The sequence below is a fragment of the Syzygium oleosum genome, unplaced genomic scaffold, assembly GCF_021117445.2.
Source record: "Syzygium oleosum isolate NSW1041296 unplaced genomic scaffold, Sole_v2.1 Sole_v2.32, whole genome shotgun sequence".
Lineage (NCBI taxonomy): Eukaryota > Viridiplantae > Streptophyta > Magnoliopsida > Myrtales > Myrtaceae > Syzygium > Syzygium oleosum.
The window spans coordinates 1675475-1700739 of NW_026607516.1; the positions used below are offsets into that span (position 1 = coordinate 1675475).

Genomic DNA, 25265 nt, shown 5'->3' on the forward strand with positions numbered 1-25265 from the left:
GTGTACTTGATAGTGGGAACAAAAAACATGCTTCTTCATACGCCAGCGAAAGAGACAGGGAGGAAATTTGGTTGATGAAAGTAGCATAATTCCAATAATTTATATCAAAAGATAATGTTTCGATGCTACATGTAAAGTTAAATAACTAAAGTTGGATATTAATTCAGATGTACTTGTTAAATATGAACACTTTTAAAATACATACATAGGACATCCGGCATTGGGTCTATAAGGGAAAACATTTTAAGCAAAAGCCAAATTAACATAAGACTGTAAAAATAATGGAAAAGAAAAATTATCGAATTTTCAAGCACTTTCTACGAACAAACTCACGGACATGATGTGGTCACCTATTTTACGTATCCTTCATTATGTTTGAATACATATGATTCATGAAATATGATCTAATCATCAAAGAAGTGAAATAAGCAATGACTAAATTGGAGAAAAAAGAGAAAAAGAAAACTTCAATAAAAACAATTGAACTCGTATAGGTTGATCCATCACCCGAAAATGAAGATAAGGAAGATCTCCACCAATGTTCTTCAATCCAGATGTAGGAAAAATTTGTTTCGCAATTCTTAATCTACAAAAATTAGTTAACCGATGTTATAAGCTGTGTAATGGAATTTCCAAATTACCATAATAAAATACCTAGAGAAGTTGAAATTATGAGTATAAACCTCGTAAATTCACGAAAAATAAATGCTCAGTTGGCAATAGATTAGGCTTGTTAAAATTGCCTAAAATGGGTAGAATTCCTTGAAAAGTTCCCGTTTTCAGTTATATACAGCTTATTTAGGTCACATAAACATTTGCCAGTGTACCTCTTTTGGCACAACAGATCACACATATGACCTACATCAATTGCCATTGCCGCATATCATGTTATTAGGTAATAAGCTTATAAATTGTCACGTTCCATGAACATTATTGTGTACTATAAGACGTGACATGTTTCTTCCAATTGATCACTTAATACCTAGAGCCAGCTTGGTGGGCTTAATTTGTTTGAGATATAGGTTGTCAAAATTGTACGCGGTCCAGACATTGCGATTGAGATAGGTTTGGACAATGATACTTAGTATTTTGTCTGGCGGTGTAAAGAAACCATTTTTTTTTTGTAGTGAACAAACTGTGACTCCTTATATTCATCAGATGTAGGTGGGAAAATTACCGCTCATACCGTGAAATTACTCTAATCATTCACCATACAAAGTGGCTCCTACGCTAAGTCCGAGCTCGGATTAAAGTTAGGTTAATCTTGATATCGATGTCGATATATATATGGGACATCAAGAGCGGTTGAACAAATCCAAAGGTCTGGTTTTAGTTCACTCAAATGAATTACTTAGTCTATTGGAATTAGTTTAGGTAACGTTCCCCTTTTATTGCTGTCTATCCAAGAGTTGCTTCTCAAGCAGGGGCAACGCTTGAATGTAGTCAGAAAGAAGCCAAAAAGAAAAAGAAAAAAGTAAAGAGATTATATTTTCAGATGGAGTAGTGTGTAATGTCTATTTATCGAATTACATGAACATTTGTGGAAACTCAGCAAATCAGTCCAGCCAATGCACATTACTTTAATCAGATGCTCTAGCATTGCTAGGGCTGAGGAATTGCAGATCCCACATTAACAGTCCAAGCTCTTTCATGGTTTCTGCTTTCTTTTCTTTCTTTCTTTTTCTGGTGACTGCCCAAATAAAGTGGTACCCAAGGAAACCAAACAAATGAAAGAACCAATTAATACATTCGTTACATATAGATAAACAGAGAGAAACTCTAGTTGCAAGAGAAAGGAACCCCATAAAAGAAAAAAGAGGAAAGGAAAAGAAAAGAGGGGTGGGGATCCTGGTTATTTCAGCTGGAACCAAAGGGCAATCCAGGCAGCCTAATGTAAAAATATCAACAAATTTCACTGCCTTCCTCAATTATTCTGAGCATGTGGTGGACAGCTCCTGCTATGTCATCTACTGAGGTGAGCTGGCACCCTTCTTCAACCTGTGTGTTCAAAGCACCAAAGCATCCTCATTAATCCAAGTCCTTTTGTTATAATCCCCAAAAAATCCAAACTTTTTTCCCAAAACCATGAGCACAGACATTTTTTTCCAAACATGGAACACAAACCATAGTCATGTAAAGAACCTGCACTTTTCTCTGTTCATTCTCTCTCCTTCTTGTGTCAATTAATACTAGACCAGATTTCATAATGTCTGCTACAGCTCCTAGGATGCCCCCAAATATTAAATAATGTCTGCAACAACATATGATTCTATAGTTCTCATAATGACGGCCATTGAATTTTTGGTCACATCGAGTTGGGACTCAATCTGTCTAATAATGCAACTTGAATCAAGAACGGAGAAATCATTGGCACAGTTGAGAGAAAAAAAATATGTGCAGGACACAGCAAGGACTGATTTAGGACAAACAACAATACCTTGGCACTGATTGAGTAGAGGACGAGAGGGTCCAATGTGGTTACATTGAGGTGGAGGATATTGAGGTGGAGCGTGTGAAATCCCGCAATCAACCTTGAGAGCTGTCGAGGGTTCCTCCTTGAGAGGATCCTGAGGCTCGCATGGGTCTCGATGAGGGTGACCTCGATGTCGGCGATGGCCGCTCTGGCGGTTGAAGTGGAGGAGGCTGTGTACTTGTTGGGGGCTTGAGACCATGTGTATTGAGGGTACATGAAAAACTGTGAAAATGGGGGTTGCAGGATTTTGGAGGGACCATCATTGTTGGTGTTGTTGGTCGTGTCCGCTTCTTCATTGGTGATGTCTTGTCCTGCTTGGTGTTGTGAAAGTTGGAGCTTTTGGGCTTCAAGGGACTGCAGGAGATGCTCTAGCTCCTTGACGAACTCAATGGCTCCACCAACTATGGAGGCTTGGTCACCCTTCACATAGGAATTTTTAGCATCCACATGTTAGATTAGAGATAATGAAAAATAGCTGACGGAGGAGTTAAATTGAAGCCCAAACATTGCTGCTCCAAGGCATGAATGCTTTACACCGAGTTTCGAAAGATATGGAATTCCCAACAACTTATTTGGGAGAGGAGAAGCATGCATGTTGTCTTTCCAATATTTTCAGATGAAACCCACATCACACTGTTTTTTCCCCTTCACATGACAGAAGGTACGAGCTGATGATAGAGTTTGAGGGTCAACTTGAAGATGAACTGTTTTATCAGAACAATGCAGCATGAAGATAGATACTCACCACCCACTACGAATTTCAAGAACCCCAATTTCCTTGGTGACCAATAATTCTGTGGGGGAAGCATATTGTGAAGTTAATGAAGACACTTTTTTTTTCCTCCCCCATATTATTGGGAGAATGCAGTTTCTAATAAGCAAGAAAGCATAGTAATTTAATGGCCACCTCCACAAAAAATTCTGCATGGAGTCTGTTAAATGTGAAAGGCTGTTATATCTCTCCACATATAATGAAAAATCAGGAGAGGATGAGAATGAGAATGTACAAAGCCATGTCAGTGTAGTGCACTTAATGAACACAACACCTGAGGGAGAGAGAGAGCGAGAGAGAGTTAGAGAAAGGAGAACAAACCCTTTGGACATAGGACTCGGGCATCAAGGCCCTGAGGACGGCCAAGTGCTCGTTCATCTGCTTCCGGCGATTCCTCTCGACGGCAATGTGGGTCATCCTCTGCGTCTCCGCCTCCTCCTTGTTCTTGGACACCCTCGCCCTCCTCTTCCGCTTCTTCCTCCCCTGCGCCGCCGCCCCCAGGCTGGCCGCCCTCCTCTCCCCGGACCTCGCTCGCCGGTTCTGCTGCGGTGGAGGAGGCGCCGGCGGCGGCGGTGGAGGAGAGCCGCTGTTGGAGTTGGCCTGCAGGGAGCAAGAACCGGCAGCAGCAGCTTGTTCTTGATGGGGTTGCTGAGCGAGGTGGTGGTGGCTGTCGAAGAAGGTGGTGTCGGAGGAGTCGTGGGAGCCGTAGGGGGTGGCGGAGAAGGTGTCGTAGATGATGAAGTTGAGGAGGTCGTTGGCCGAGAGAGCGTCCAGCGCCATCTTTTCCTTTTATTTTCCTCGTTTGAGCTTTGAGCTTTGAGTTTGGTGTGTGTTTCTCTTTTCTTGGGATAAAACGAGTGAAGAAGACTATGGAAAGACCACCGCTTTAGCTTTTGCTTAGGGCTATGCTATAGAGCACGCCAGCGCTTTTATACTTAGCCCTACGGAAGAAAAAAATATTGAGGACACGTAGTAGTCCTCTTTTTTCTTTTAAAGAGATAGTGAATTTGCTGAAAAAAAAAGGATCATAAGGTACATGCCTAGACTGTATCTTTTCATTGCATCCGAGACTTATAAAACCCTTATGTCAAATTATCATATGGGTCATCCCAAATTCCGAATTAATCGGGCGGTACCCATTATTAGGAGTACGTGGACTGAACGAAACATGACATACTGATTTCACCATTCGAGTTGATCGACAGTCATCTTTGTTGCGTTCCAATAGGTTTCTTCATTATGCAAGTTCATGGAGGAAGGAATTGAAGGGTGTGTGTGGCCAGGCCAGGCTTTTCTTTGTCTCCTTTCTGTATGATCACACGACTTAGGACAGGACTAGTTGAGAACAAGAGAATCCAAGCGTAGGGAGGACACACAGGAAAAATGGAGATGGAAATGGTAAATGAAAAGAGTAGAGAAAAGGGAAAGAGTGCACGTGAGAGGAGCAGTGAAAAGGTGTCGTGCTTTTTCTGCTTCCAAAAGGCGAAGGAGGAAAAAGATTTTAAAACTAAAAAACACAGAGACAGAGAAAGATCAGAGAGAGAGAGAGAGAGAGAGAGAGAGAGAGAGAGACCCTTCTCATCTCCCCCTCTCTCCCTCTCTCTCTCGTCCTTGTTTTGGTTCCCTTCCCGATTTCACAGACAAACTGCCAATTCTGCCACACTTTCTGCAATGTAGAGAGAGAGAGAGAGAGAGAGAGAGAGGGTGGGGACCCAAATCTATCAATGGGCAAAGCATTGGATGCAAACAACACGAAGGAGCAGCCATATATTTATTTACAAAAAGCAACTCCTCTCCTCACAGTTCAAATCCCCTCCTCTCTTCCGTTGGGTTTTGCCCTCGCTTACAGGGGGGATAAAAAAGATAAAAAAGAACGGGCCCTCCCCCAGCTTATACCCTCAAACATTCGCTCTCATCCCCGCGGTGAAAATGCACGCATTGGCATCATCCACAACACAACTACACTCTTCATTTCAGGGTTGAAAAGCTTGTCTGGTGCGTGGGGTTTTGAATAATCCTCTGAAGCTGAGCCCCGAGCCATGCATGCATGCAACGCATGATGCTTTTGTTTTGGGAAATGAACGGTGGAGATGCAGTGTATGGTGGCGCAAAAGAAAACAGAAAAACAATACGCAATGTCTGTCTGGCTACAAAGGATAATAAAGGTGGGAAGCAGTAGTACTAAGCAAGTACTAATGAATTCATTGCTTGAAGCATTTCCGGGATGGACATCATCATCTGAGAGGAGGGTCATGTGTGGCCACTCTTTTTGGGTGTTGGAAGGTAATGTAAGCACTGATATTTTTATAGACAGTAGATTCGAAATGGTGCCAAAAAGATCATTCTTTCGAAGTTCTTCAGGGGGGATCTCCTTTCATCAGCCCTTGGAATTTGGCAGATTTTGCTCTCGTAGTCATTGCCACCAAAATTCTTGCCTCTATAGATGTTGCAAGCGCATTGTGACAATCCAGTTTGAGTTCAAACCATCTGGATATGCTCGCGTGCGACTGTTCAATGATGAATGAAGGGAATGACAAGATTCGTGTTTCTCTAGGCATGGTTGGCGCGCGAGCGTCGCAATGCCTTGAATGCTTCGAATGTGGTTTTTCGATATGCTTTGATCCTTTTGAGTGACATTGTTGTAACTTTGTCTTTTCTATTGGAATGGTTGCCCGGCAACTGCTAACTAATATCGACGTCGTAGTCTTTGCTGCCCTGGTCGAGGGTTGGTATCTTTCATTTGATCTTCATTTTCCGGCATGATTGCCTTTTATCTACACATTTCTTATGAGAAAGACAAACATTTATCGGCTAAATTGCAGTTTTCATAATCCAAGTAAGAATAATTAGTGGTAAAGACAGGATTACATTAAGCCAAAAAAAAAAACCCGCAATCGAAAAAGATAAGAATAACATAACGCCGATTTTTTAGTATGGCTCATTGATCATGACATTGTAATGAAAAGAGAACGTAATTTAGGTATCCAATGATTTATCAAATTTCAAGATAGAAGCAGGCAATGGTAAGATAAATAACATGATAGTACAGGAGATTCGAAGAATTCTCAAATAACTAAGAAAGGCTCACACGCACCTCGAGTATCTATCTAGGTACACACGGGATGTGCCGAAACATTTGGGGCATAACTTGTGGTGAAGCATATCAAGCGATCATCGCCCGTAATTTTCATCGACAGTGTAGCCACTACTGTTCTCTTATACGACGATTCACTAGAAATGTAAAATGCTCATCTCTCTTCATGTTCTGCGTTTAGAATTTTAGAACAATGACTAGGTCGACCACCACACATTCATGCCCCGGAGTAAAGCTCTGCAACTAACATAAAATCCCGTTGGATATATAAAGGGTTTCCTTAGAAACTCACAATATTTCCACTCGAAGCCAGTAGTCTCTGCACGGGTCGCGCGCTAGCTTTTGACTTAGCTCCGCACACGTCACAAACCGGGCAGATTTCAAAGGTTTACACCACACCTCTTCTTCCCCTCATTTATCTACTCTTTTAGCAAAGAGGGTTCTTGTGCTCCTCACTTTCAGCGGATAGATAGGACCGGATAGAGAAGATAAGACTCGCGTGGTTCTATGTACACTAGCAAAAATAAAATTACGGCTTCGTTTGTCCACGCATCAGAAGATTCAGAACCACATAGTCAGGGTCAACGATGATGTCCGTACGCTCAGAGAGAGAGAGAGAGCAGGCTAAAGAACAGTGGGACTTGTAGCCCTTTTTTTTTCCTATTCTATTGTGGTTTCGATTCTTTTTATTATTTAGAGGCAAAAAGATGGACTGATGAAAATGGGTGCGCGGGCGTCCGGCGTTGGGCTTGGTGGGGCTGGTTGGTGGTGGTCGACCTTCGTTTGGACAATTATGGTCCAACCTTGTCAGAGACCTGCAGGCAAAATCCATGTGACCACCAAAGCTTCTGACCTTCAGACCGAGAAAACTACTTTTTTACCAGTAGCAATCATTCACTCCACTCTCTCCCCCCCACCCTTTCGATTTTCAAACCCCCCCTCTCGTTTTACTTCCACAGCGCATCATATGATAAAATCTCTAGTCTCGTTCTATGCATTCAAAAGAACTAATCAGGACATAAGCATATCCTTAAATGGTTCAATCTCAATCCTTATCCGAATCTCGAGATCACCGAAATGTAAAATGTGGCGCTGGCACCATTAAAATAAAGTACGCATCCATAGAGCCCACCCCACAAGATGGGGACAGGCCGCGAAGGTGCTCAAAAGAGTCTGCCCATCTGTGTAGGGAAGGTGCTTCTCGCCAAAAGCAACAACACTTGGGTTGGGGGTGAGAGAGAAACGAGAATCTATGCATGCAGACGACAAAGACCAAGCCTGCGGACATGTACATGACCTAGAAATATGAGTTGTGTGTTGTCTTTTGTAAAGAAGCCAGGCAGAGTGACTGGCCATATGGGCAAGGGCAACTAGCAAGCTCTAGTTTAGCATGCATCTGCATGTGCTCATACATGTGTGCACCAGCGATGCGTGTCCAATACATACCTGCCGTCTCGCCTCGGGACCATGAGATAAAAAAGGATTGCTTACCTCTGCGATTTGGCTTTTCGTTTACCCCCTTCTCATCTCGATCGGTGTGAAGAGAACAATCCATTCTGCAATTCCTTAGTCATACTTACAAAGATTTTGATTAGTTTAGTTCCTCACACTAGATATATTAGATTAATAATTGAAATACGAACTAATGTTCCTAGCAGTGGAACTTTCCTGATGTATTGGTGCCGAGTGCACGAAAGATGAGACCTTAACATGGTCAATAATCACTGCTATAACGTACAAATAAAGAGGATCAAGGTAACATTCCCTCTACCAAAACTTTAGCCTAATGCTGTAAAATTCTAAAGCCCCGGTGATCACAGACAGCACGTAGCCATAAAGTAATAGGATGGCTAGGGATGTGAGTGGCGACGCAAACAGAGTCTCGAAAAACAAGTTAACCACACCCGTTAGCACGTTTGCCTGCACATAAGCAGAAATAAACATTAGGTGATATCAAGATTCAGCAAACATAGTTCCGCATAAAGCACAGTGCTGTACCAGGAGGAATGAACCCAGTAAATTCCGGTTGAATGCATCCTCAAGAATTGAACTTTTGCTCCCACCAACATAATCAGAGAGCATGAGTATGGCTAATACCTATAAAACATGCCAAAGTCTCAACCTCAAGAGTCAGCAAATTACCATAAGGGTATAGCACTGTGTGTTTGCACGAGAAAACTACCCACTGAAAGTAAACACACGTCTAACTAGTGCTTAAGTTACTGTTCTAAGAAGTTCCACATGCGTCTCTTTCAAAAGTTGACATTGAATAACACATATTAACCACTAGCACTTTGACTGTCGATATCCATCAACCAACAACTTGAGGATTTAAGATCAAGGACTTGGTTTGTTTACACTTAATAATAAGCAAAACGAACTTGTTGCTTTCCCGCATAAATTAAAATATTATTCAATTTCAAAAATTATGAAAAGACTGTGAAAAGGTCAAAGTGTGTGCGTAACAAGATTTAGATTAACCAATGAGTGAAAAGGACACTCACGCATTTCCCATGATTGCAGCATGTGATACATTATTCAGCATGAGATGACTCATGGATGAGTGAAATCAGAACATACATACTAATAGTTTATACCGATTAACCATCCCAGAATCTAAAAAAAAAAAAAAAAAAGACATGATATTGCTCTACCAGGCAGAAAACAATAATGCAGTATGACATATTTTCAACATGCTTCTAAACTTTTGGGTTTCACTATAATAGAGGGAAATAGCAATGACCTGAAAGTTTTGTGCCAACACAAGAGTAACATAAGCCAGGTTGCACTGCAAAAAAGAGATCAATCCTTTCTTAAAGCTTATGTAGAAGACTTCCTTGAGTAAAGATTGATGCAACCAAAGAAACCTCACCATTCTACGTGAAACACGTTCGACATGCCTGTCCAGAATTATTGTAAATAACCTACCACATGCATTGAGAGAAAAGGGTTAGTCCATATTGGGTCCATTAAACACATTGCAAGTGACAAAAAGATGAAAGGCTCTAAAAGGACACATAAAAAAAAAAATAGATAACAAGCTCATACCAGAATAGAAGTGCAATAATCCATACCCTTCTTCTTGCCCATTCTTTGCCTCTCTCTGTAGCAGAGGTCCGGTTTCCGAAGAAGAGATAATTGCCTAACTGAACGCCAACAAGGTACATGCCCCAATATCCTGAAATATGCCATCAGCTTACTAAACATAAGCCAATCGAGGGTGAAGAATTGTTTATGAAGAAACTAAAACCTAAACTGCCAAGAAATTAAATATTTTTCAAAATTAAATCTATAGCTCGTGTTGCCAGAAGAGCATGGCTCCCGAATTAACTAGCACATAAATAAGTTAATTACAATTCATTCCAAGTAACCATAGCTTCCCCAGAATTCACAACAGAGAGAAACAATTAGCTAATACCAAGAAGTCCTTACCAAAAATGCTAAATATTCCTTCCTTATTTTGACTAATGATGCTGGAACCTCTTTCACTGGAAATTAGATATAAGTTTAACCCCTGCACGAGGCAACTTTGATAGCCTGAGGAATTAAGAAGTCAATTTATATGACGACACTAAGAAAAGTACTGAAGATGCTTGATCACGCAAAAACATATCACAAGTATAAAAAAAGTACCTATCAAAATTAAGAAACCTAGTATCCCGCAATTCTTGGGGGAAATGTTTATTAAAGAGGTTAGCAATGAGACGGCAGCAAGGGTGAAGAAAAAATTCCAGTGCACTCCATACTCCCCGACATGAACCTAAAACACGGAGGGAGAAGACTGACATATGTAAGATAGTAAGAAGCAACCAGAAATGCTTACATGACACAAAATAAAGGCGATAAGTCTACGTTGGAGACGAGCAGCAGACTGCATGTCACAACATTATTCTCTTTCGACAGCTATGAAGCTTAAATCACAAACAAACTGCAGTAATTCATTGGAGATTCTCAAACAGAGGTCCAACAGGGTCTAAGAGACCTCCAAAAGGTACCAAGGGAGAATATAATGCTGCATATGGCATATTGACAAGACCATTCTGCTATGACTGTTGTCTAGTTTTAAAAAGCAAACAAGAAGCACAGAAAGAGTGAAAGGATTGGTTTTTTTATAAGCTTATACTGTAATTCTTTGATAAAAAGGAGACTATCCGAAGCCGATGGTAATAGCCACCTACTCGAGAATCCTGGGTAAAATAGAGTTCCTATGACTTACCCAGATGGAGTTGGTGTAAATAGTTTTACGCATAACTCTTCCGCTTAATGTAGACCTACAGACATTGAGAAGATACTTACCCATCAAGAGTAGTACTACCCTTAGTTCAGTCTCTCTACATTCATGTACATATTTAATTATATAGCACCCTTGAGGATGATAATTATATCTACACATATGCAATGATACAACGCAAATGCTGGTAGCCTAAAAGCAATCTGAGGGAAGATATTCCACCTGATAATCTACACCAGCTGTAGAAACAAGCCGTCCAAACCCTAAAGCAATGAGAGGACCGGTATTTCTTAGTGCTGTCATCAGATTCCTGAAAAAATTAGAGGAAGATATGAAAAATTAAACCATCAAAATTGACTTTTAACAGTGGATGAGTTCATTATCGAAGGTCGACTATCTTCAACTTTTTGCACCTCATGTCACAATCTTTCAATCTTGTGTGTTGAACTATTTAAGGTTGTAGAGACTAATAAATTGGAAAGGGGAAAAACACTCACACAGATGAAATGTTTCGAGCTTGTCTTGACACCAAAGCATTTGCCAGCACAAATGAGCCAACACCAAGATCCATCTGGAGAAGACGGAAACAGACAAATATGTCAAATATGCCAGTTCCAGCTACTTTTTATTGTTCTTTTTTTTCTCCTTCGAATATTGACCTAGTTCAAGCTGCTTGTAAAGATGGTGAAACAATTGACTTGGACCCACAAAAGTAGCACCACAGCTCTATGATATAAGAGGAGGTCATGCATCTTACCAATCCAGTGCCAAAAGTTTCAGTTTTAGCATATCTCCTCGGGAATATTCTAAAGTCAACAGCCAAGATACACAAACAAGTCACAATCATCTGCAGCAATCAACCTCGCGGGGAAAACTATGTCATAAGGAAATGGATAAGCTGCTAAAATAAGCTGTACTAACATGAAAGAAAAGCATCCAACTTAAATACCATGCAAACCCTGTACAATGAAATATCTGTCCTCAAAGAATTAGGTGCCACTCTTGAAAGAAGAGAAGAATAAAATCTGCATGAAACTATCAATACTTGGGTCAGCAACAAAATAGAAGCCAGCTGTGTACGAAAGCATCCTGTCCTACACTGCTCAGGAAATTGAAATAAGAACATGCAGTCTTGAGATTATATACATGCATTTAGGCATATACATGCAGCTTATGCATTTTGTGTAAATCTCTAATATTTCGGCACATGAGATACTGATCCGAAAACAGTATTTAAAGAGTGGACCTTTTAATTGCTGCACATAGAACCAGAGAAAATGTTAACAAAATTGTCCACCAGTACGTCCACTCTGACAGAACCTGAGACATGTAAACTTGTTCATGATTAGGAACAAACTAGAGTGTGTAAAATAGGTAAAAGAATAGCAGGAAAGATCAGGAAATATCTCTCTCCATTCAAGCTAAAATGATACACCAGAATTTGCTAAAGGGATAATGACACAAACAGTCCCCGAACTTTGACTCAATGTACAATTTGGTCCCTGAACTTTTAATTTGTTCAATGTAGTCCCTGAACTTTAAAATAATGTTCAATTTGGTCCCTGAACTTTTAATTTGTTCAATGTGGTCCCTGAACTTTTAATATGTGTTCAATTTAGTCCCTGAACTATATAAAAATGTTCAATATAGTCCTTGCACTTGAATTAATGGAAAGACTGCATTGAACATTTTTAAATAGTTCAGGGACTAAATTGAACACATATTAAAAGTTCGTGGACCACATTGAACAAATCAAAAGTTCGGGACCAAATTGAACATTAGGTTAAAGTTTAGGGACCACATTGAACAAATTAAAAGTTCAGGGACCAAATTGCACATTGGGTCAAAGTTCAGGGACTGTTTGTGTCATTTTCCCTTTGCTAAAAGTGAAAGCAGTTGTTTCCCAGAACAGATCTTGAGCAACCTCATTGTTCAGTGGTATGGAATATGAACAGCATTACATAAATCATGCTTCTTTCTTCAATTTTTATCAGTATCCATAGAAAATTTTGTTGTATAAACCTCAAATATTAGAGAATAGAAAATCTAAAACAGCTTAAGCAAATAAATACTGCTCCGAAAATATATTATTTGAGGAAAGTCACCAATAAAAGGTCTAGGAGTTGTCGACTTCTAAGCATGAAAGGAAGATGTCAAAACTTGTTAGAAAAGAACACCACGGTGATACTGAGTTTATGAAACTGTGAACAACAAATCCTGCTCACGAGGAAGACTCGATAAATAATAGAAACCCTCTAGTACACAAGCTTCATTCAAAGAGCTGAGTTGCTAGTTCAAGAAACTTACAGTAAAAGATAACAGTATGGGGACAATAATACATAGGTAATCCAATGTCAGTGTCGCCATGTAAGCCCTCCAGCTCTTAGGAGAAACTAATGATTCGCGGTTTCTCTTTGACAAAGCATCCTTGTGACCGAGGTCTGTCGAAATAGATTAACATCAGAATTCCACTCTCAGCTACAGGTATGCTACATTAAAAAAAAGAACCCTTCTGAGAGGCTATTCCATAAAACCTAAGAGATCTTGTCTAGGGCTGCAGGCTCATGGCAAGTTCCAAAGGTATACAGAACTTCTGTGCTCATGCTATAACAAGTTGAAACTCTGCCTTTTTAAAATGGTATCGAGTTTGGTTTATTTTTATAAGTACTACAATATATTTGGTATGAGCACATGAAGCCGCTGTTCTAATTCATTGAATTAAGCCTTGGAACCATACAACACGGATCAAATTTAACCTTTTCATTTGGTCCTACGTTATACAGGCTGGAGTTTGGAATTCAATTATAGTAACAAACACTTCACAAGCTCAGCCACACCACAAAGCAGACTCAAGCTTCCACATTCGCTTAACCATGAAATTAGAACATCAATTATGTGACTGCTAGTATTATCACCGATGCGAGCACCACTGCGACAACATCTGTCTGCCGGCATGAACACAACCAATGTCAAGCCCAATCCCACCCCACTACACTCTACCATCACCCCCACATCACACAACAGCTGCTATTAATGCCGCTTCCTATCATCACCACCACAGTAGGACCGCCGCCTCCTCCACTACCACCTTCAATCATCGTCACTAAAACATCCACCGTCACCCTTACCACCACCACCTCTGCTCCCCCGGCAGGTCCACCAAGAGCACCGCCACCTTCGCCTGTCGCCACAAGCAACACTCGCACCACCATCAAACAACACATTTTTCAATCTCAAAACACCCAAAGTGTTTCCAAACTTGCAATTCCAAACCGAAAAAACTCCGGCGCCACGCCGAACATACAATTCCTAGTACAATCCCAGAACGCAGCACGGACAATGTCACAAGCAAATCGATACGGTAATACAGCTTGAAGAGAGCGAAAGAGCGATCGGGTACCGGATGGAGAGCGGGAGCCGAGCGAGTGCCGCAGAAGCACCACGACCTGAGACGATCGAAACGAAGCGAAACAAACAATGAATCCGCCACCAAAGCTATAGGGAGCGAAGAGAAGCGGGCGGAGGGAGGGAGGAAGGGCGGCTTACGGGGACGACGGTGGAGAGAGCGGCGATCTCGAGCATGGACGATCCCCTCAGGTTGCTGACGAATCTGAGCGGCGGTCAACACGAAGGATCTCCGAGTGAGCGACGCAGTCAGTCGGTCAGTAGTCACTGAAATTGAGAATAAGAGAGACGGAGAGGGAGAGAGATCGAACTCTTCTTTGAGATGCTTGGTAGGATTGAAGGACTTGGCGCGAGACTCCATTGCTGCCGGGAGAGAAGAGAAGAGAAACGGAACTGCAGAACCCAAGCTTTGATCACTCGGCTGGAAGGAAGAGAAGGAAAAGCAGGCGTTCCTCTCTTCCCCATCTCAATTGAATCTATTAATTCATTTAAAAGACTAATACCGCAAAAATCCCCCAAACTAATACGACCGTATCAAAATAATTTTTTTTATCACAAAAGATTTTAATCTGATATGAGCCTTTGTGACACAAGAACTAATTTAAAATAAATATGACACGAATATACCAATCTGGTATTTTTTATGATATTAGGCCTTTCTCTCTTTCAAACACAGCCTTAAAAAAATTCTCTTCGACTCCTTCCCTAACGTGTAGAATCTTTTATTTGAATGGAAGAATTTACAAAAAACGAAACAACATTCTAAGTCAGTTAATGTTTGCGTGTCGTGTTCATGTTGACTATTTGTGTAATTTCTTGTTGGTACAAAAACGTTTCAATGTAATAACGAAATGTTTTTATCAGAAATGATATTGAAAATGTGGCTATTAGCGGCGGTTTCAAGTTAAATCGTGTCAGATCGAGTTCGGGTATCACGATCATATACTCCTCTAATTTGGTGTCGAATAAAAATCCGGCATGATATCAGAATTGTTTTGAGCATGTTTGTTTCTGTTTCAATAAAAGCAAAAGGCAACCTTTTGATTTCCCTTTTATGTATAATTTTTTTTTTTTATATTTTGAACTTAGGCCCCATTTATTTTACGAAAAATAAATGATTTAAAATACGTTTTCCAAAAATTTATATTGCTTTTAAAAATGAACAAATAAAAAATATTTTTTTATTATCCATCTATAATGAAAAAAAAAAATTATCGACTAGTTATTTCAATCGATACAAACAACCGATTTTAAGAAATTATTTTTCAAATCATTCATTTTTTAACGTAACAAATAAATCCTTAAATAAATGTAATTACCGAAGTATCATCCTTCAAGAACAATAACGATTCACTAAAATCAGGTGAGATCTTAGCTTCTTCGTATATACGAGATTCATACAAACTCCAATTGTCATTGCTTCATCTTGGAGACCAAAAGTGCAATGCACTCGGTTAAGCTGTACAAACAAAAAACACAGACATGAATATACGTAATGCCCGAAATTATTGTCAAAGTTACAGATGTAATAACTGAGTGATAGTTCATAAATCAAGCATTAAAAAGAGAAAGTAACCGCTTTCAACTAGAGATTATTGAAAATTCCGAAAAGGGTCAGTTTCACAATCTGAAAATTCCCAGAAATCCACCCTCTCCCGGATGGACCTTCTCTCAGTAACAGAAGGACATTTGATCTTTGATAGATCTTTCCCAGAAGATGAGACTGGGACCAGGAAGGCGATACAAGCATCAAGCTCCTTGTACAAAATGAAGAACTCATATGCAAGTAAAAAGGGACTTCCGAACTCGTGCGCATCCGTCCCGACTCTTTTTTCCCTTCCTTTTCCTTTTCCTTCGCCCTCTCGGAGCGATGCATCTCCTACGCGGCTGAAACCAGCAAACTAGTTGACACTCAAGACGAAGCTCGATGATACTCTCGTGCCTCTGATGTTTCCTGCTCAAACCATCTTGTGAGTAGGGTTGTTATCAGGTAACTGCTGCTTCCACAGTGAGCTTTCTCGATGTCACTCAATGTCATCGATCCAGTCACCATATATCCTGCTGATCTTGTCTGGACCCTTCCATTTCTGATGAGTTCTCTGTCCTGGCCTCTGTATTATGATTGCTGATCTTTGCGATGGAACACCCATGTGGTAAGCATCTGTATGAGGAACTGAGACCACTGATGCAACTGCCGTGTCTGCAGGAGTTTTTGAAGGAGCTCCTCCCTGTTTTGGATCAGCAGGTGCTGAAGTAGAATCTCTTGCCTCAGACTCCACAAGACCGCCACCATACCGGTGCAATTCTGCACATATTCAGATACAAAGTCAAAGATTCGGCAGTATTTGCATCACGAAGAAACTAAAATTATTTGGTAGAACCAATAGGATATGCTTCTGATAATGTGGAGGAATACCACGTGAATGCAGTTTCAGTCTTGCAGACAAAATTTATCGATATAAGCCATTAACACACACGCCAACGAAAAAAAAGCAATACATGGTGCATTATCATATATGCAGAGGATCACCAGTTCAGCACTCATCACCACCATACTTGTATCCTAATTCCTAACACTATTTATTAACTCGACTAGAATTGCCTAATTTAATTATTATGTCCAGAATTGCTATGTCCTGGTCACACTACCTCGAGTGTCATCTAAAATGGAAAACAACCAATAAGAAGAGTTGGCAACTATATGGAGACTATGAGGATATTTTGCTTATAGGAAGTCTTGGCTGTCCAAGAAGAAAAATGGAACTTCTGCATTCTCACAGTCGATTATCCTCCACTTTTTTACACAAGTTTCTTCCATCTCCCAAGCAACCATGTCATGACTTTTCACTTCTACTTCCTATATCTACATGTCTAAGGTCTACGTAGACTATTTGCACTTTCAGCTTTTGAATAAGCTTAAATTCAAGTGGTTTATGCTTGGTTGGTTGGTTATATGGTACATCTTGTAAGTTCTCAAGAGCGAAGGTATGGCTCAGAGAAGGGTTGATGATTTCTTTCCTCTGCAAAGAAATCTGGAGAGCGAAGTTAATTTTTAATAAGGGGGATGGCATGTGCCAGTAACAACTAAGCAATGTGAAAGAGACTCCATTTCTGAGCTCCCTTTACCGTTTAGAAGCTATAAAGAGAGCATGCTTATCAGAGTATAACACACAGCTGAACATACCTCTCTTCATAAGCTATAGACATCAATAATGTAAAAATATTAAAGTATAAGTGATCAGAGCAACTGAGCACACACAAAGAACGTCCATTAGAGCTATTGAGATTTAAACAATCATATAGTGTTACTATACTACTAAATTAGTTGTCTCTGTCCGCTTGCTCGTGCATCCTTTCTTAAGCTCAGAACTCACCCTTTCTACTAAAATGAATCTCCTCATTTAGAGAACCACAGGAAAGCACCTCCTCTATGACAGGTCTAGACATCTGCTAATTACTCAGAATGTACAAGAAGAAAGTAACAGAATGAAGTGTAGAAAATACATGTTTCGAGTTCAATCAATGAAAGAAAAGGATGGCAACCCCTGGTGTAACTAGAATTGTCTAACAATATTTCCCTTAAGTTAGATTTATACCTGTAGCTCCATGAGCGAAATGGCACTTGTTTCCAAATGGACAATAACCCGTGAGCTCCCACTTATTACAGATTCTTGTCTTCCAATTCGACGGCTTCACGTTTGAGCCAACCCCAGCTCCACCTGCTCCTCCGCCTCCTACACCACCACCTCCTCCTCCTCCTCCTCCGCCTCCTCCTCCTCCTCCACCTCCTCCACCACCACCGCCGGCGGCACCCCCGCCGCTATAACCACCAGGTCCCAAACTTATGGCCACGCTCTCCCTATTCTTGGACTGCTCATCATGAAGAAAAGTACAACTATCTCCATACGGGCAGCCTTCCTCCGTGTAAAACTTCTTACAATGCCTCCCCTTATATGACCGCTGCGACTCCCCACTGAATCCCGAAGACCCGAGCGACGGGATCTGGAATTCTTCTCTCGGCTCCGATGCAACCCCCTTCTCCTCCTCATGTGCCGCAACGATTTCCTGCCAATTAGGAGGAGGCCTCCTCAATTCCTCGATGCTATGAGCAAAGTTACAATTCGTGACGTAAGGGCAAGTCCCGGCACGGAACTTGCAGCACAGCTTGGTCTTGAAGAACATTTTACCGATCGCCTTCGACCTGCTGGACACGGCGGAATCCGAATTGTTCCTCGATTTCTTGCTCGGGGGCTCGCTCCCAGACCGCGTCTGGGACTGCCTCCCGTCGTAATTGGAGTTCGAGGGAGCGTCGGACGGCGTCAACCCGCCGTTCCAGACGCGGTACTCGTCCTCCGAGGCCCACACCCCTGGATCGGCAGAATTCTGCATCCAGCTCTCGTTAGGACCTCCAGTGATCACGTGAACCACATTCCCACCGCCGAAGCCCGATTCTCTACCGTAATCCATCACACCCCAACCAAAAACAACACAAAACAGAAGAAAACCCACCAAGCAACAGCGCTCAACTTCAAACCCTCAGGTCGACGATGTCGTAAACGAAGCTGAAACTCACAAACCCTAGCTCCGCGGCTCGAGAATTCGCCCGATTAGCCAGCAAAACCGGGGCGAGCGCCTCGAATTCCAAACAAATCGATACGCCGGGGTAGCTATCTATCTCCCCCCCTCAAGAAGGAGCTCGCCGGATCAGCACGCGCAGCTCCGTAGCTACGAAACCACCACCGAAAGCAGCAGAAACAAGCATTCTAGCTTCGCGCGAACGGAAACGAAATGCGGGGTCAGCTCAGGGACGGCGGAACCCGGGAGATCGCAGCTCAGATCTCGAAAGCCCGGAGCATCAAGCGATTACACAAGAACAAGCTCCGAAGAAGAAGAAGAAGGAATCTGCAGATCGGAAGAGGGGAGCTAGCAGGAGCCGATGAAGATGATGAGCTCGCGAGAGAAGGGGGAGAATCTGAGAGCTGGATTTGATTTCGTGTTGGACTGACAAGGTTTGAAGAACAGTCCCAGAATAGAGGAGTGGATTTTCCCCTTCTTTTTTTTTGCTTTTTTTTTTTTTTTCTCCTACTTCATTTTTCCTCTTGTCTGTTTTTATTTTTCCCCTTTTTGCTTTTCCTTTTTTTTTATTTTTTTCTTTTTTTTATTGCGAGGGGCTAGGAGGGAGGGCGGTACACGTGGCGGCAGGAGATGGCTCGATCGCCTTCCTTCCCGGTTGTGGCCCCGCGGGTTTATTATATATCTTCTTCGCTCGCGAACGGGCTTTGGGAGGGATCCTTGATCCGGCCCGGCCGGCTCGTGCTGCACTTTGGGCCCGACTGGGGGCTGGATAACGGGCCAACGAGCCCGAATAGGCCCGGTAGAAAAGGCGGCGCAATATTTGGGCGAGGGCGGGCGGTCCCTCGAGATGAGGATCGGGCTATTGGTAAGATCGACAGGCTTGAAAAAGAATGATCCCGTAACGTTAGACCTATCAAAATAGCACCGTAGACCCATTTCTTAGCTCATATTTAATGGCCCGAATTGTTATATGTGTTAATTATATTCAGCAAATGGGTCATAAATGGGTTTAGAATGATAAAACTCAAAATAAGATGGGGTATTAAATAGGTCCACAACTTACTTACCCAATCCACCCCCATGACTCTTTTGTCGCCTTTACTCGATTTCGCGGTTGCTCACTTCATGCTTTCACCTCAGTTTAGGTACGAGTTTTTCTATATTTAGTTAAATATATAAGTGTTTCAGTAATATGGGTCGGCCAAGTATGAATCGCTAGGATTTTATTGCATGGATATAAGTCAATTTGGGTCGGACCATTTCGACTTGACCTACCCATATGACGGGTCTACACAACATTGGTGAGCATCATACCATTGTTAGTTCATATGTACTGTTTCAAAATTACCTTAATTGAAGTTCAATTTCTCGAGTTCTTTCTTGAACTATTGATTATTCAAAACTTCATCCTCGCAAAAGATTATGTAAGATCTTTTCTCACTATTCATTAACGATCGAGTAGACGCTAATCGCGAGACTATCATCGAGAACATGCGCGCTCGAGCATCTACGAATTGCCGATGTCGGCGTTCGCTTTTCTCCGCTCTTTTACCTCGCCAACTTTCGATTTTTGTACGCAAGAACAAGAAATGAACCGAGACTTTTGACGCTTCGGAATCACAAGCAACTTGAAACTTGCCATTTGCGGCTCAATTAAAGACCCAAAGCTACCAGACAACAGCAGCAAACCGAGAAGAAAGAGAGAAACAAGTCGGCCATATGGTCTCTCAACTGTCTAATTATCCAAAACCCAAAAAAAACAAAAAAACAAGAAGAAGACCAAGACGAAGAAGAAGAAGAAGAAATCCAGCATGTATTTACATCGCCGTCGACCAGGCTTTCGGGGGACAGACAAACAATTACAACGTGGAAAAAGTCCACGATCTCCGTCCTCTTCTCGTCCTCCCCCCGTAGTATATTACTTGCACTTTGGTCCCGCCCTTGACTCATCCTTACCTTTCAGAGACAAAGACGGGTCTCCTGCCCCGCACGTGACCAAGCACCGTTCATAGTCTCCCTATTCTAGGAGTCCTCGAACTAAACATAAAAGATTATGATTAGGCTCCCCGCCGATGTGACAGAATAAACAATTTCTCATCCTTCATCGGACGGTCGAGGAGCATGAATTGGGGGTCGGTTTTATACCTAAATTCTTCCACACGTCCACCACCATCCGACGATGAGTGAGAGAATTATTTCTTACACAAGCAGCGAACCTAATAAAAATCTCTATATAAACGCGGTAATCGAAAATGCATCCCTCTTTCTCTTTTCCCCAAACCGGGGTCGAAATCGAGATTGAGATCAGACCGATTCGTCCACCTGGACTCCTATCTCGAAATCCACCATGAGTTTATTGAGCTTCTTGTTGCTGATCCTATGCTGGATGATTTTCAACTCCTGCTCGTAGCTGCACGCCAAGCAAACGAAAACTCAGGGACCCAACTCGAATATTTTTCCTTTTTATACTCATGATGGGTCTTAAGATGATTAAGAGAATGCTTTCACTCCATGGTCCAAGATGTCGTAATCTTTCCCTCAAAGAAAGGGACGAGGCATGAAGTTTCCTCACCTTTGAGGCATCGAAGGAGCTGAGGGAGCGAGCATCTGGGCGAGCTTGAGGGCGTCCTCGGGGCGGTTGATGATGTGGTTGAAGCACAGATAGCGGCCGTAGGAGGAGACGTCTTCGAAGACGCACAAGTGGGCGTCGACCAGGAAATCGACGTCGACGGTCACGAACACCCCGTCCTCGTACATCTCGGCCGCTCCTTTCAGGTACGGGTGGGCGATGGACAGGTCAGGCCCCATCAGCAGCCCTCCGTTCACGGACACCATGTTCACCCCACGATCCATCGCCAGGGCCCACGCCGCTTTCTCCGCCAGTGTCTTCGACAGCGCGTGCCACAGCTGCGTTCATCGCATCGGAACAAAACAAGCCCCATCTCAATAATGTAACGTACAAGAAGATCCCACTAGGGACTTAGCCAGTGGGAAGCATATAATTCCTTTGCAACAGTAAAAAGGAAAGACTTTTTCCTTTCACCTCGAGGCAAGAAAGTAGAGAGAGAAAATGGGAACTTGTTTTGTAGACTTACCTTGTATTTGCGGCAGAGGTTGACATTGCTCCAATGCCTCTCGTCGAAATCCGACTCCAGCGATTTCCGGTCATCTCTCCAGATTACCGCGGTCGCGGAGGAAGTGAAGACCACCTTATCGATGGTGTCCGTCTGGGCGCACGCCTCCAGCACGTTGTGTGCTGCCCTCACTTCCACTTCGGCCATGTACTCCTGCGACCCAACAAACACACGTTAACGTCACGACTTGAAGCTGGGTTCAGCGAAACATCACAGCCAATTTGCATTCGGTCCTACACGAAAAGATAAGCCTGTGCAATAACTTCTCGGTGTCCTGGTCATTTGACTTTCAGAGCTATTTGGGTGGACAGCAAATTGGCTCTTTGGGTCCGAGATGGCCATGACGGTGACAGCTCTTCAAGGGCTTTCAAGACCGTTGCGTTATTCGGCAAACGCTACATCAACTGACTATATGGCCATTATCCTTCCAGTTCCATATATTAATTTTTCAAGTAGGATAGGGTTTTGATAGAAAGAAACAAGCAAGGGCTACAAGATAAAGGATCTAGAAGCTACAAAGTCAATCGTTAGGTACGTAAACACGTGACAGTTCTCGAGAAAGCTAGCTACTTTAGCTATGACATTAATGGCGGCTGTCAGTAGTCTATCTGGCAAGTACACTGCTTGCACCTATGTGTTAAAAAAGCACTAATTGTAGATTTATGCGACGTTTTAACAGCTAAAGCCTAAAATAGCTTGTGTTTCAACAATTAATGGTTCCTCAATTAACTACAAGCGAGGAGACTATTCAATTTTCAGGATCTCGATACTCCTTGAAGTATATTACCAGTTTCAAGAACCAACTACATCCTTATCCCGCATATATACAAAAATGAAACCCACATGACAATCATCTCATGACCTCAAAATGAACTCTGTAAAGCGAAAGAAACTTCCAACTCCCAGACAAAATTACTCAAAATCTCAATTAAGAGAACTAAGACAACTTAGGACGGCAATTCTTTTGGGCCAATGAATCAGGACAACAGCCTTTGCTCCAACTAGTTTCTTAAGTTATCTATCATACGAGCGATGACCAAGTACAGGCTAGCCGTCGCCACCGGCCTCAACGGTTACCGTCCACGCGTGCACGCAGGCATGTGTGTGGGTGATTTGGGGATGCGGGGCTCCCTTAACTAGAAACGTTAAACGAAGGCGATGGAATGATAGATTACTGGGAAATTAAGGTTGGAATTGACAGCCAACTACAGAACAGACTCAATTGATTTCTTCTGCCTAATCGAAGTGTTGCCATCCAACAGTTAAATATACTTGTGCAAGTGGTGTTGAGGACCCACATCCATCTCCGCGATGCTTACGGCCTGCCCGATGGCATTAAAGAATGGACATGACAATTGGGTCCCTTACTAAGTACATCGAACACGAAAAGGTTCTCTATTGAGGCGTCGAACAAGTTCTTAAGGGGCACTAGTACATCAATTTGACCGATTGATTTATTCCCATACGAATACCTTTCTGGAATATGTAGAATTTCAGGTTTTTTTAGGCCGTGGAGGGGACACTAGACTATACAAAAAAGCTCATGGCTATATTTTAATTTCTATTTGGAGTTTAAATATTCATCCCGTACGGTCGATACAAATAATGTTTCTTCTTCAACCGTCTGCGGCCGGATAGCGGTCGGCAACACAGTGAAACACATCGGGCCACCCAACAACGAAATCACCAGCGCAATCAGCGATGGAACACAGAGTCAACAAATCACGAACTCTTATGTTTTTTTTTTGTTCTTTGTAAGTTTTACAATTTCAAGTCTCGAATCTATTATTTTGTACTATAATTAACGGTTTCTAATTTATACTATACGACGATATTTGTATCACAAATGTGGCCGACGGTTGTCCTTAGGGGCACTTCGCATCGCCAAGGACCCAAGAAGTAGTAGTAGCGCTAAGTTCTAAGACATATCATAAAAATTGTATAGCGAAATTACCGATCTTCTTTGATGAATCATTAAAGATAAGGATTTCATCAATTAACTCCTTAACAAAGAAAGTTCAATAAATTTCGACAAGCTGGGGTATTTTTTTTATTTTTTATATTTCGCGTCATGTATCATCAACACATTGAAAATTAAAATATTTTCTCATTAAGTTCGATTCATAGGTGCATCACAGGCGCTCCTCAATAAGAGCTTTCACAACAATTGCTCTTGTGAACGATCTCCACCAATTCCATGATATTTTTTTTTAGGTATGGATAGCAAATAAGCTGGAAGAAAATTCACTAACATCTCGGACTCTAGGGAATCAGTCAACGACAGCAACCTTAGGGCACTGAGCGCAACGATCAGCCAAGTAAGAATAACTTGTAACGCTGGAAAGAGGGGAATTTCAGGGCAATTGGCAACCACAAGCTTACAAGAATGTCCAATCAAAGGAGCCGTTCCATCATTTCCGGTCAAGGGGCAGTTGATCATAAAAACAGTCGTTCAATTCATGCATCGCTCATCATCAATTCGTGTTCTATTGGGCCAGCTAACCCCCTCCCCCACTTTTAATAAAACAGCTTCTTCTCAGATCAATCTCTCTCTCTCTCTCTCTCTAACAGTTGTCATGGAAACGCGAGCCCTAATGGGGCGGGGGGACATGACAGGTGTGCATCTTGCTGCTCACAGTACACGCTCTCGCAACACGAGCTACAAGCTACTCCTCTGTTTCTCTCTCTCTCTCGCTCTCGCTCTCGTTATCGAGGTATTATTGGAATCCGATGAAATCCGGGAGAACTAATTCGAACTCTAACCGGCGATCGACTGAGAGAAAGGACAGATTCAAACGGAGGAGAAGAGATGGATGGGGGAGGGGGGGCGTACGTACATCGTAGGTCGGCTGGTCCTGAGGCGGCTCGAAGGCGTAGAAGAGGCCGGAGCAGCCTCTCAGCGCGTCGACGATGCTCTGGTAGTCGAAGGGATCGGAGCGGAAGATCTTCAGCTTCTCCGCGTCGGCCGACAGCTCCCTCAGCCGATCGGTTTCGCCTGCCCGGTCCGAAAATCGGAAAACCGACGAAGACAAAAAACACACACACGTCAGCGCCGGGAAAGAGCCTCGCGGCGAAGTCCGGGACGGATCGAGTAGTGAAGTAAAGAGGGAGGGAGACCTTCGTTCTGGACGGCGGCGTGGACGGAGTAGCCGCGGCGGAGGAGGCGGTGGACGAGGCGGGAGCCGAGGAGGCCGGAGGCGTCCATGACGCAGACGGTGTTCGGGGGCTCGTAGAGAGAAGCGGGCGCCATCCTAGAGAGAGGGAGAGATATCGAAACGACGACGGCGAGGAGAGGAGAAGAGAGATGGGTGGAAGATAGTTGACAAAGAGGTGAAGGATAGGTGGGAGGGTATTTAAAGGGGGGAGGGGAGGGAGAGGGAAAGGGGGGTTTTAGCATTCAAAGAGTGTGTGGCGAGTAGATATGGTTGGGAGGAGGAGGGTGGTTGTTGGAAAAAATTGTATGCGCGCGTGCCAGCGCGTGTTAAGAGTCGTGCATAGACATGTCAAAAATGGATCGTCTACTCGATTCTTAACTTGTATTTGATTTGCCAAGTTATTATATGGATTTGTTATATATACGA

At 42.6% G+C, this 25265-nt stretch overlaps 4 protein-coding genes across 5 annotated transcripts; all 4 read right to left on the bottom strand.

Annotated features, from left to right (window-relative positions):
* Positions 1-1728: 1728 nt before the first annotated feature.
* LOC115685361 (transcription factor bHLH71-like) lies at positions 1729-4157 on the bottom strand. Its single transcript, XM_030610438.2, has 3 exons — positions 3567-4157; positions 2438-2893; positions 1729-1998 (listed from the first exon to the last, which is right to left on the bottom strand). The coding sequence occupies exons 1-3, from the start codon at positions 4023-4025 to the stop codon at positions 1903-1905; spliced, it is 1011 nt and encodes a 336-aa protein (XP_030466298.1). The 5' UTR covers positions 4026-4157; the 3' UTR covers positions 1729-1902.
* A 3748-nt stretch (positions 4158-7905) lies between these two features.
* Positions 7906-14424, bottom strand: LOC115685359 (uncharacterized protein At4g17910). 2 transcript variants are annotated; one of them, XM_030610434.2, is made up of 16 exons: positions 14287-14424; positions 14117-14180; positions 13971-14016; positions 12878-13011; positions 11817-11890; positions 11520-11595; positions 11328-11417; positions 11068-11141; positions 10793-10880; positions 9973-10099; positions 9772-9876; positions 9388-9517; positions 9212-9263; positions 9083-9127; positions 8338-8436; positions 7906-8259 (listed from the first exon to the last, which is right to left on the bottom strand). In XM_030610434.2, the coding sequence occupies exons 1-16, from the start codon at positions 14334-14336 to the stop codon at positions 8107-8109; spliced, it is 1407 nt and encodes a 468-aa protein (XP_030466294.2). In that variant the 5' UTR covers positions 14337-14424; the 3' UTR covers positions 7906-8106. The 2 variants fall into 2 exon arrangements, with proteins under 2 accessions (XP_030466294.2, XP_056160592.1); XM_056304617.1 differs by lacking the exon at positions 9973-10099 and having other exon boundaries at positions 9772-9853; positions 14287-14413.
* Positions 14425-15441: 1017 nt separating this feature from the next.
* LOC115685432 (zinc finger CCCH domain-containing protein 12) lies at positions 15442-19028 on the bottom strand. The gene is made up of 2 exons (XM_030610509.2): positions 17572-19028; positions 15442-16280 (listed from the first exon to the last, which is right to left on the bottom strand). Exons 1-2 carry the CDS (start codon positions 18440-18442, stop codon positions 16000-16002), a joined length of 1152 nt encoding a protein of 383 aa, XP_030466369.2. The 5' UTR covers positions 18443-19028; the 3' UTR covers positions 15442-15999.
* Positions 19029-20160: 1132 nt separating this feature from the next.
* LOC115685450 (cinnamoyl-CoA reductase-like SNL6) lies at positions 20161-25015 on the bottom strand. The gene is made up of 5 exons (XM_030610532.2): positions 24802-25015; positions 24522-24679; positions 21646-21837; positions 21123-21457; positions 20161-20960 (listed from the first exon to the last, which is right to left on the bottom strand). Exons 1-5 carry the CDS (start codon positions 24932-24934, stop codon positions 20855-20857), a joined length of 924 nt encoding a protein of 307 aa, XP_030466392.2. The 5' UTR covers positions 24935-25015; the 3' UTR covers positions 20161-20854.
* Positions 25016-25265: the final 250 nt, after the last annotated feature.

Bases quoted from the DNA above. Each gene is read 5' to 3' on its own strand.
- LOC115685361 (XM_030610438.2), bottom strand. From the start codon at position 4,025: ATGGCGCTGGACGCTCTCTCGGCCAACGACCTCCTCAACTTCATCATC. The intron at 2,894-3,566 runs GTTTGTTCTCCT...TCCTATGTGAAG, and splicing joins CCGAGTCCTATGTCCAAAGG to GGTGACCAAGCCTCCATAGT. The intron at 1,999-2,437 runs GTATTGTTGTTT...TTGAACACACAG, and splicing joins TCTACTCAATCAGTGCCAAG to GTTGAAGAAGGGTGCCAGCT.
- LOC115685359 (XM_030610434.2), bottom strand. From the start codon at position 14,336: ATGGAGTCTCGCGCCAAGTCCTTCAATCCTACCAAGCATCTCAAAGAA. The intron at 14,017-14,116 runs GTAAGCCGCCCT...CGATCGTCTCAG, and splicing joins CTCTCTCCACCGTCGTCCCC to GTCGTGGTGCTTCTGCGGCA. The intron at 13,012-13,970 runs GTACCCGATCGC...CTATTTCGACAG, and splicing joins CGGCTCCCGCTCTCCATCCG to ACCTCGGTCACAAGGATGCT.
- LOC115685432 (XM_030610509.2), bottom strand. From the start codon at position 18,442: ATGGATTACGGTAGAGAATCGGGCTTCGGCGGTGGGAATGTGGTTCAC. The intron at 16,281-17,571 runs GTATAAATCTAA...GAATATGTGCAG, and splicing joins TTTCGCTCATGGAGCTACAG to AATTGCACCGGTATGGTGGC.
- LOC115685450 (XM_030610532.2), bottom strand. From the start codon at position 24,934: ATGGCGCCCGCTTCTCTCTACGAGCCCCCGAACACCGTCTGCGTCATG. The intron at 24,680-24,801 runs GTCTCCCTCCCT...CGGACCGGGCAG, and splicing joins CGCCGCCGTCCAGAACGAAG to GCGAAACCGATCGGCTGAGG. The intron at 21,838-24,521 runs GTACGTACGCCC...GTTGGGTCGCAG, and splicing joins AGGACCAGCCGACCTACGAT to GAGTACATGGCCGAAGTGGA.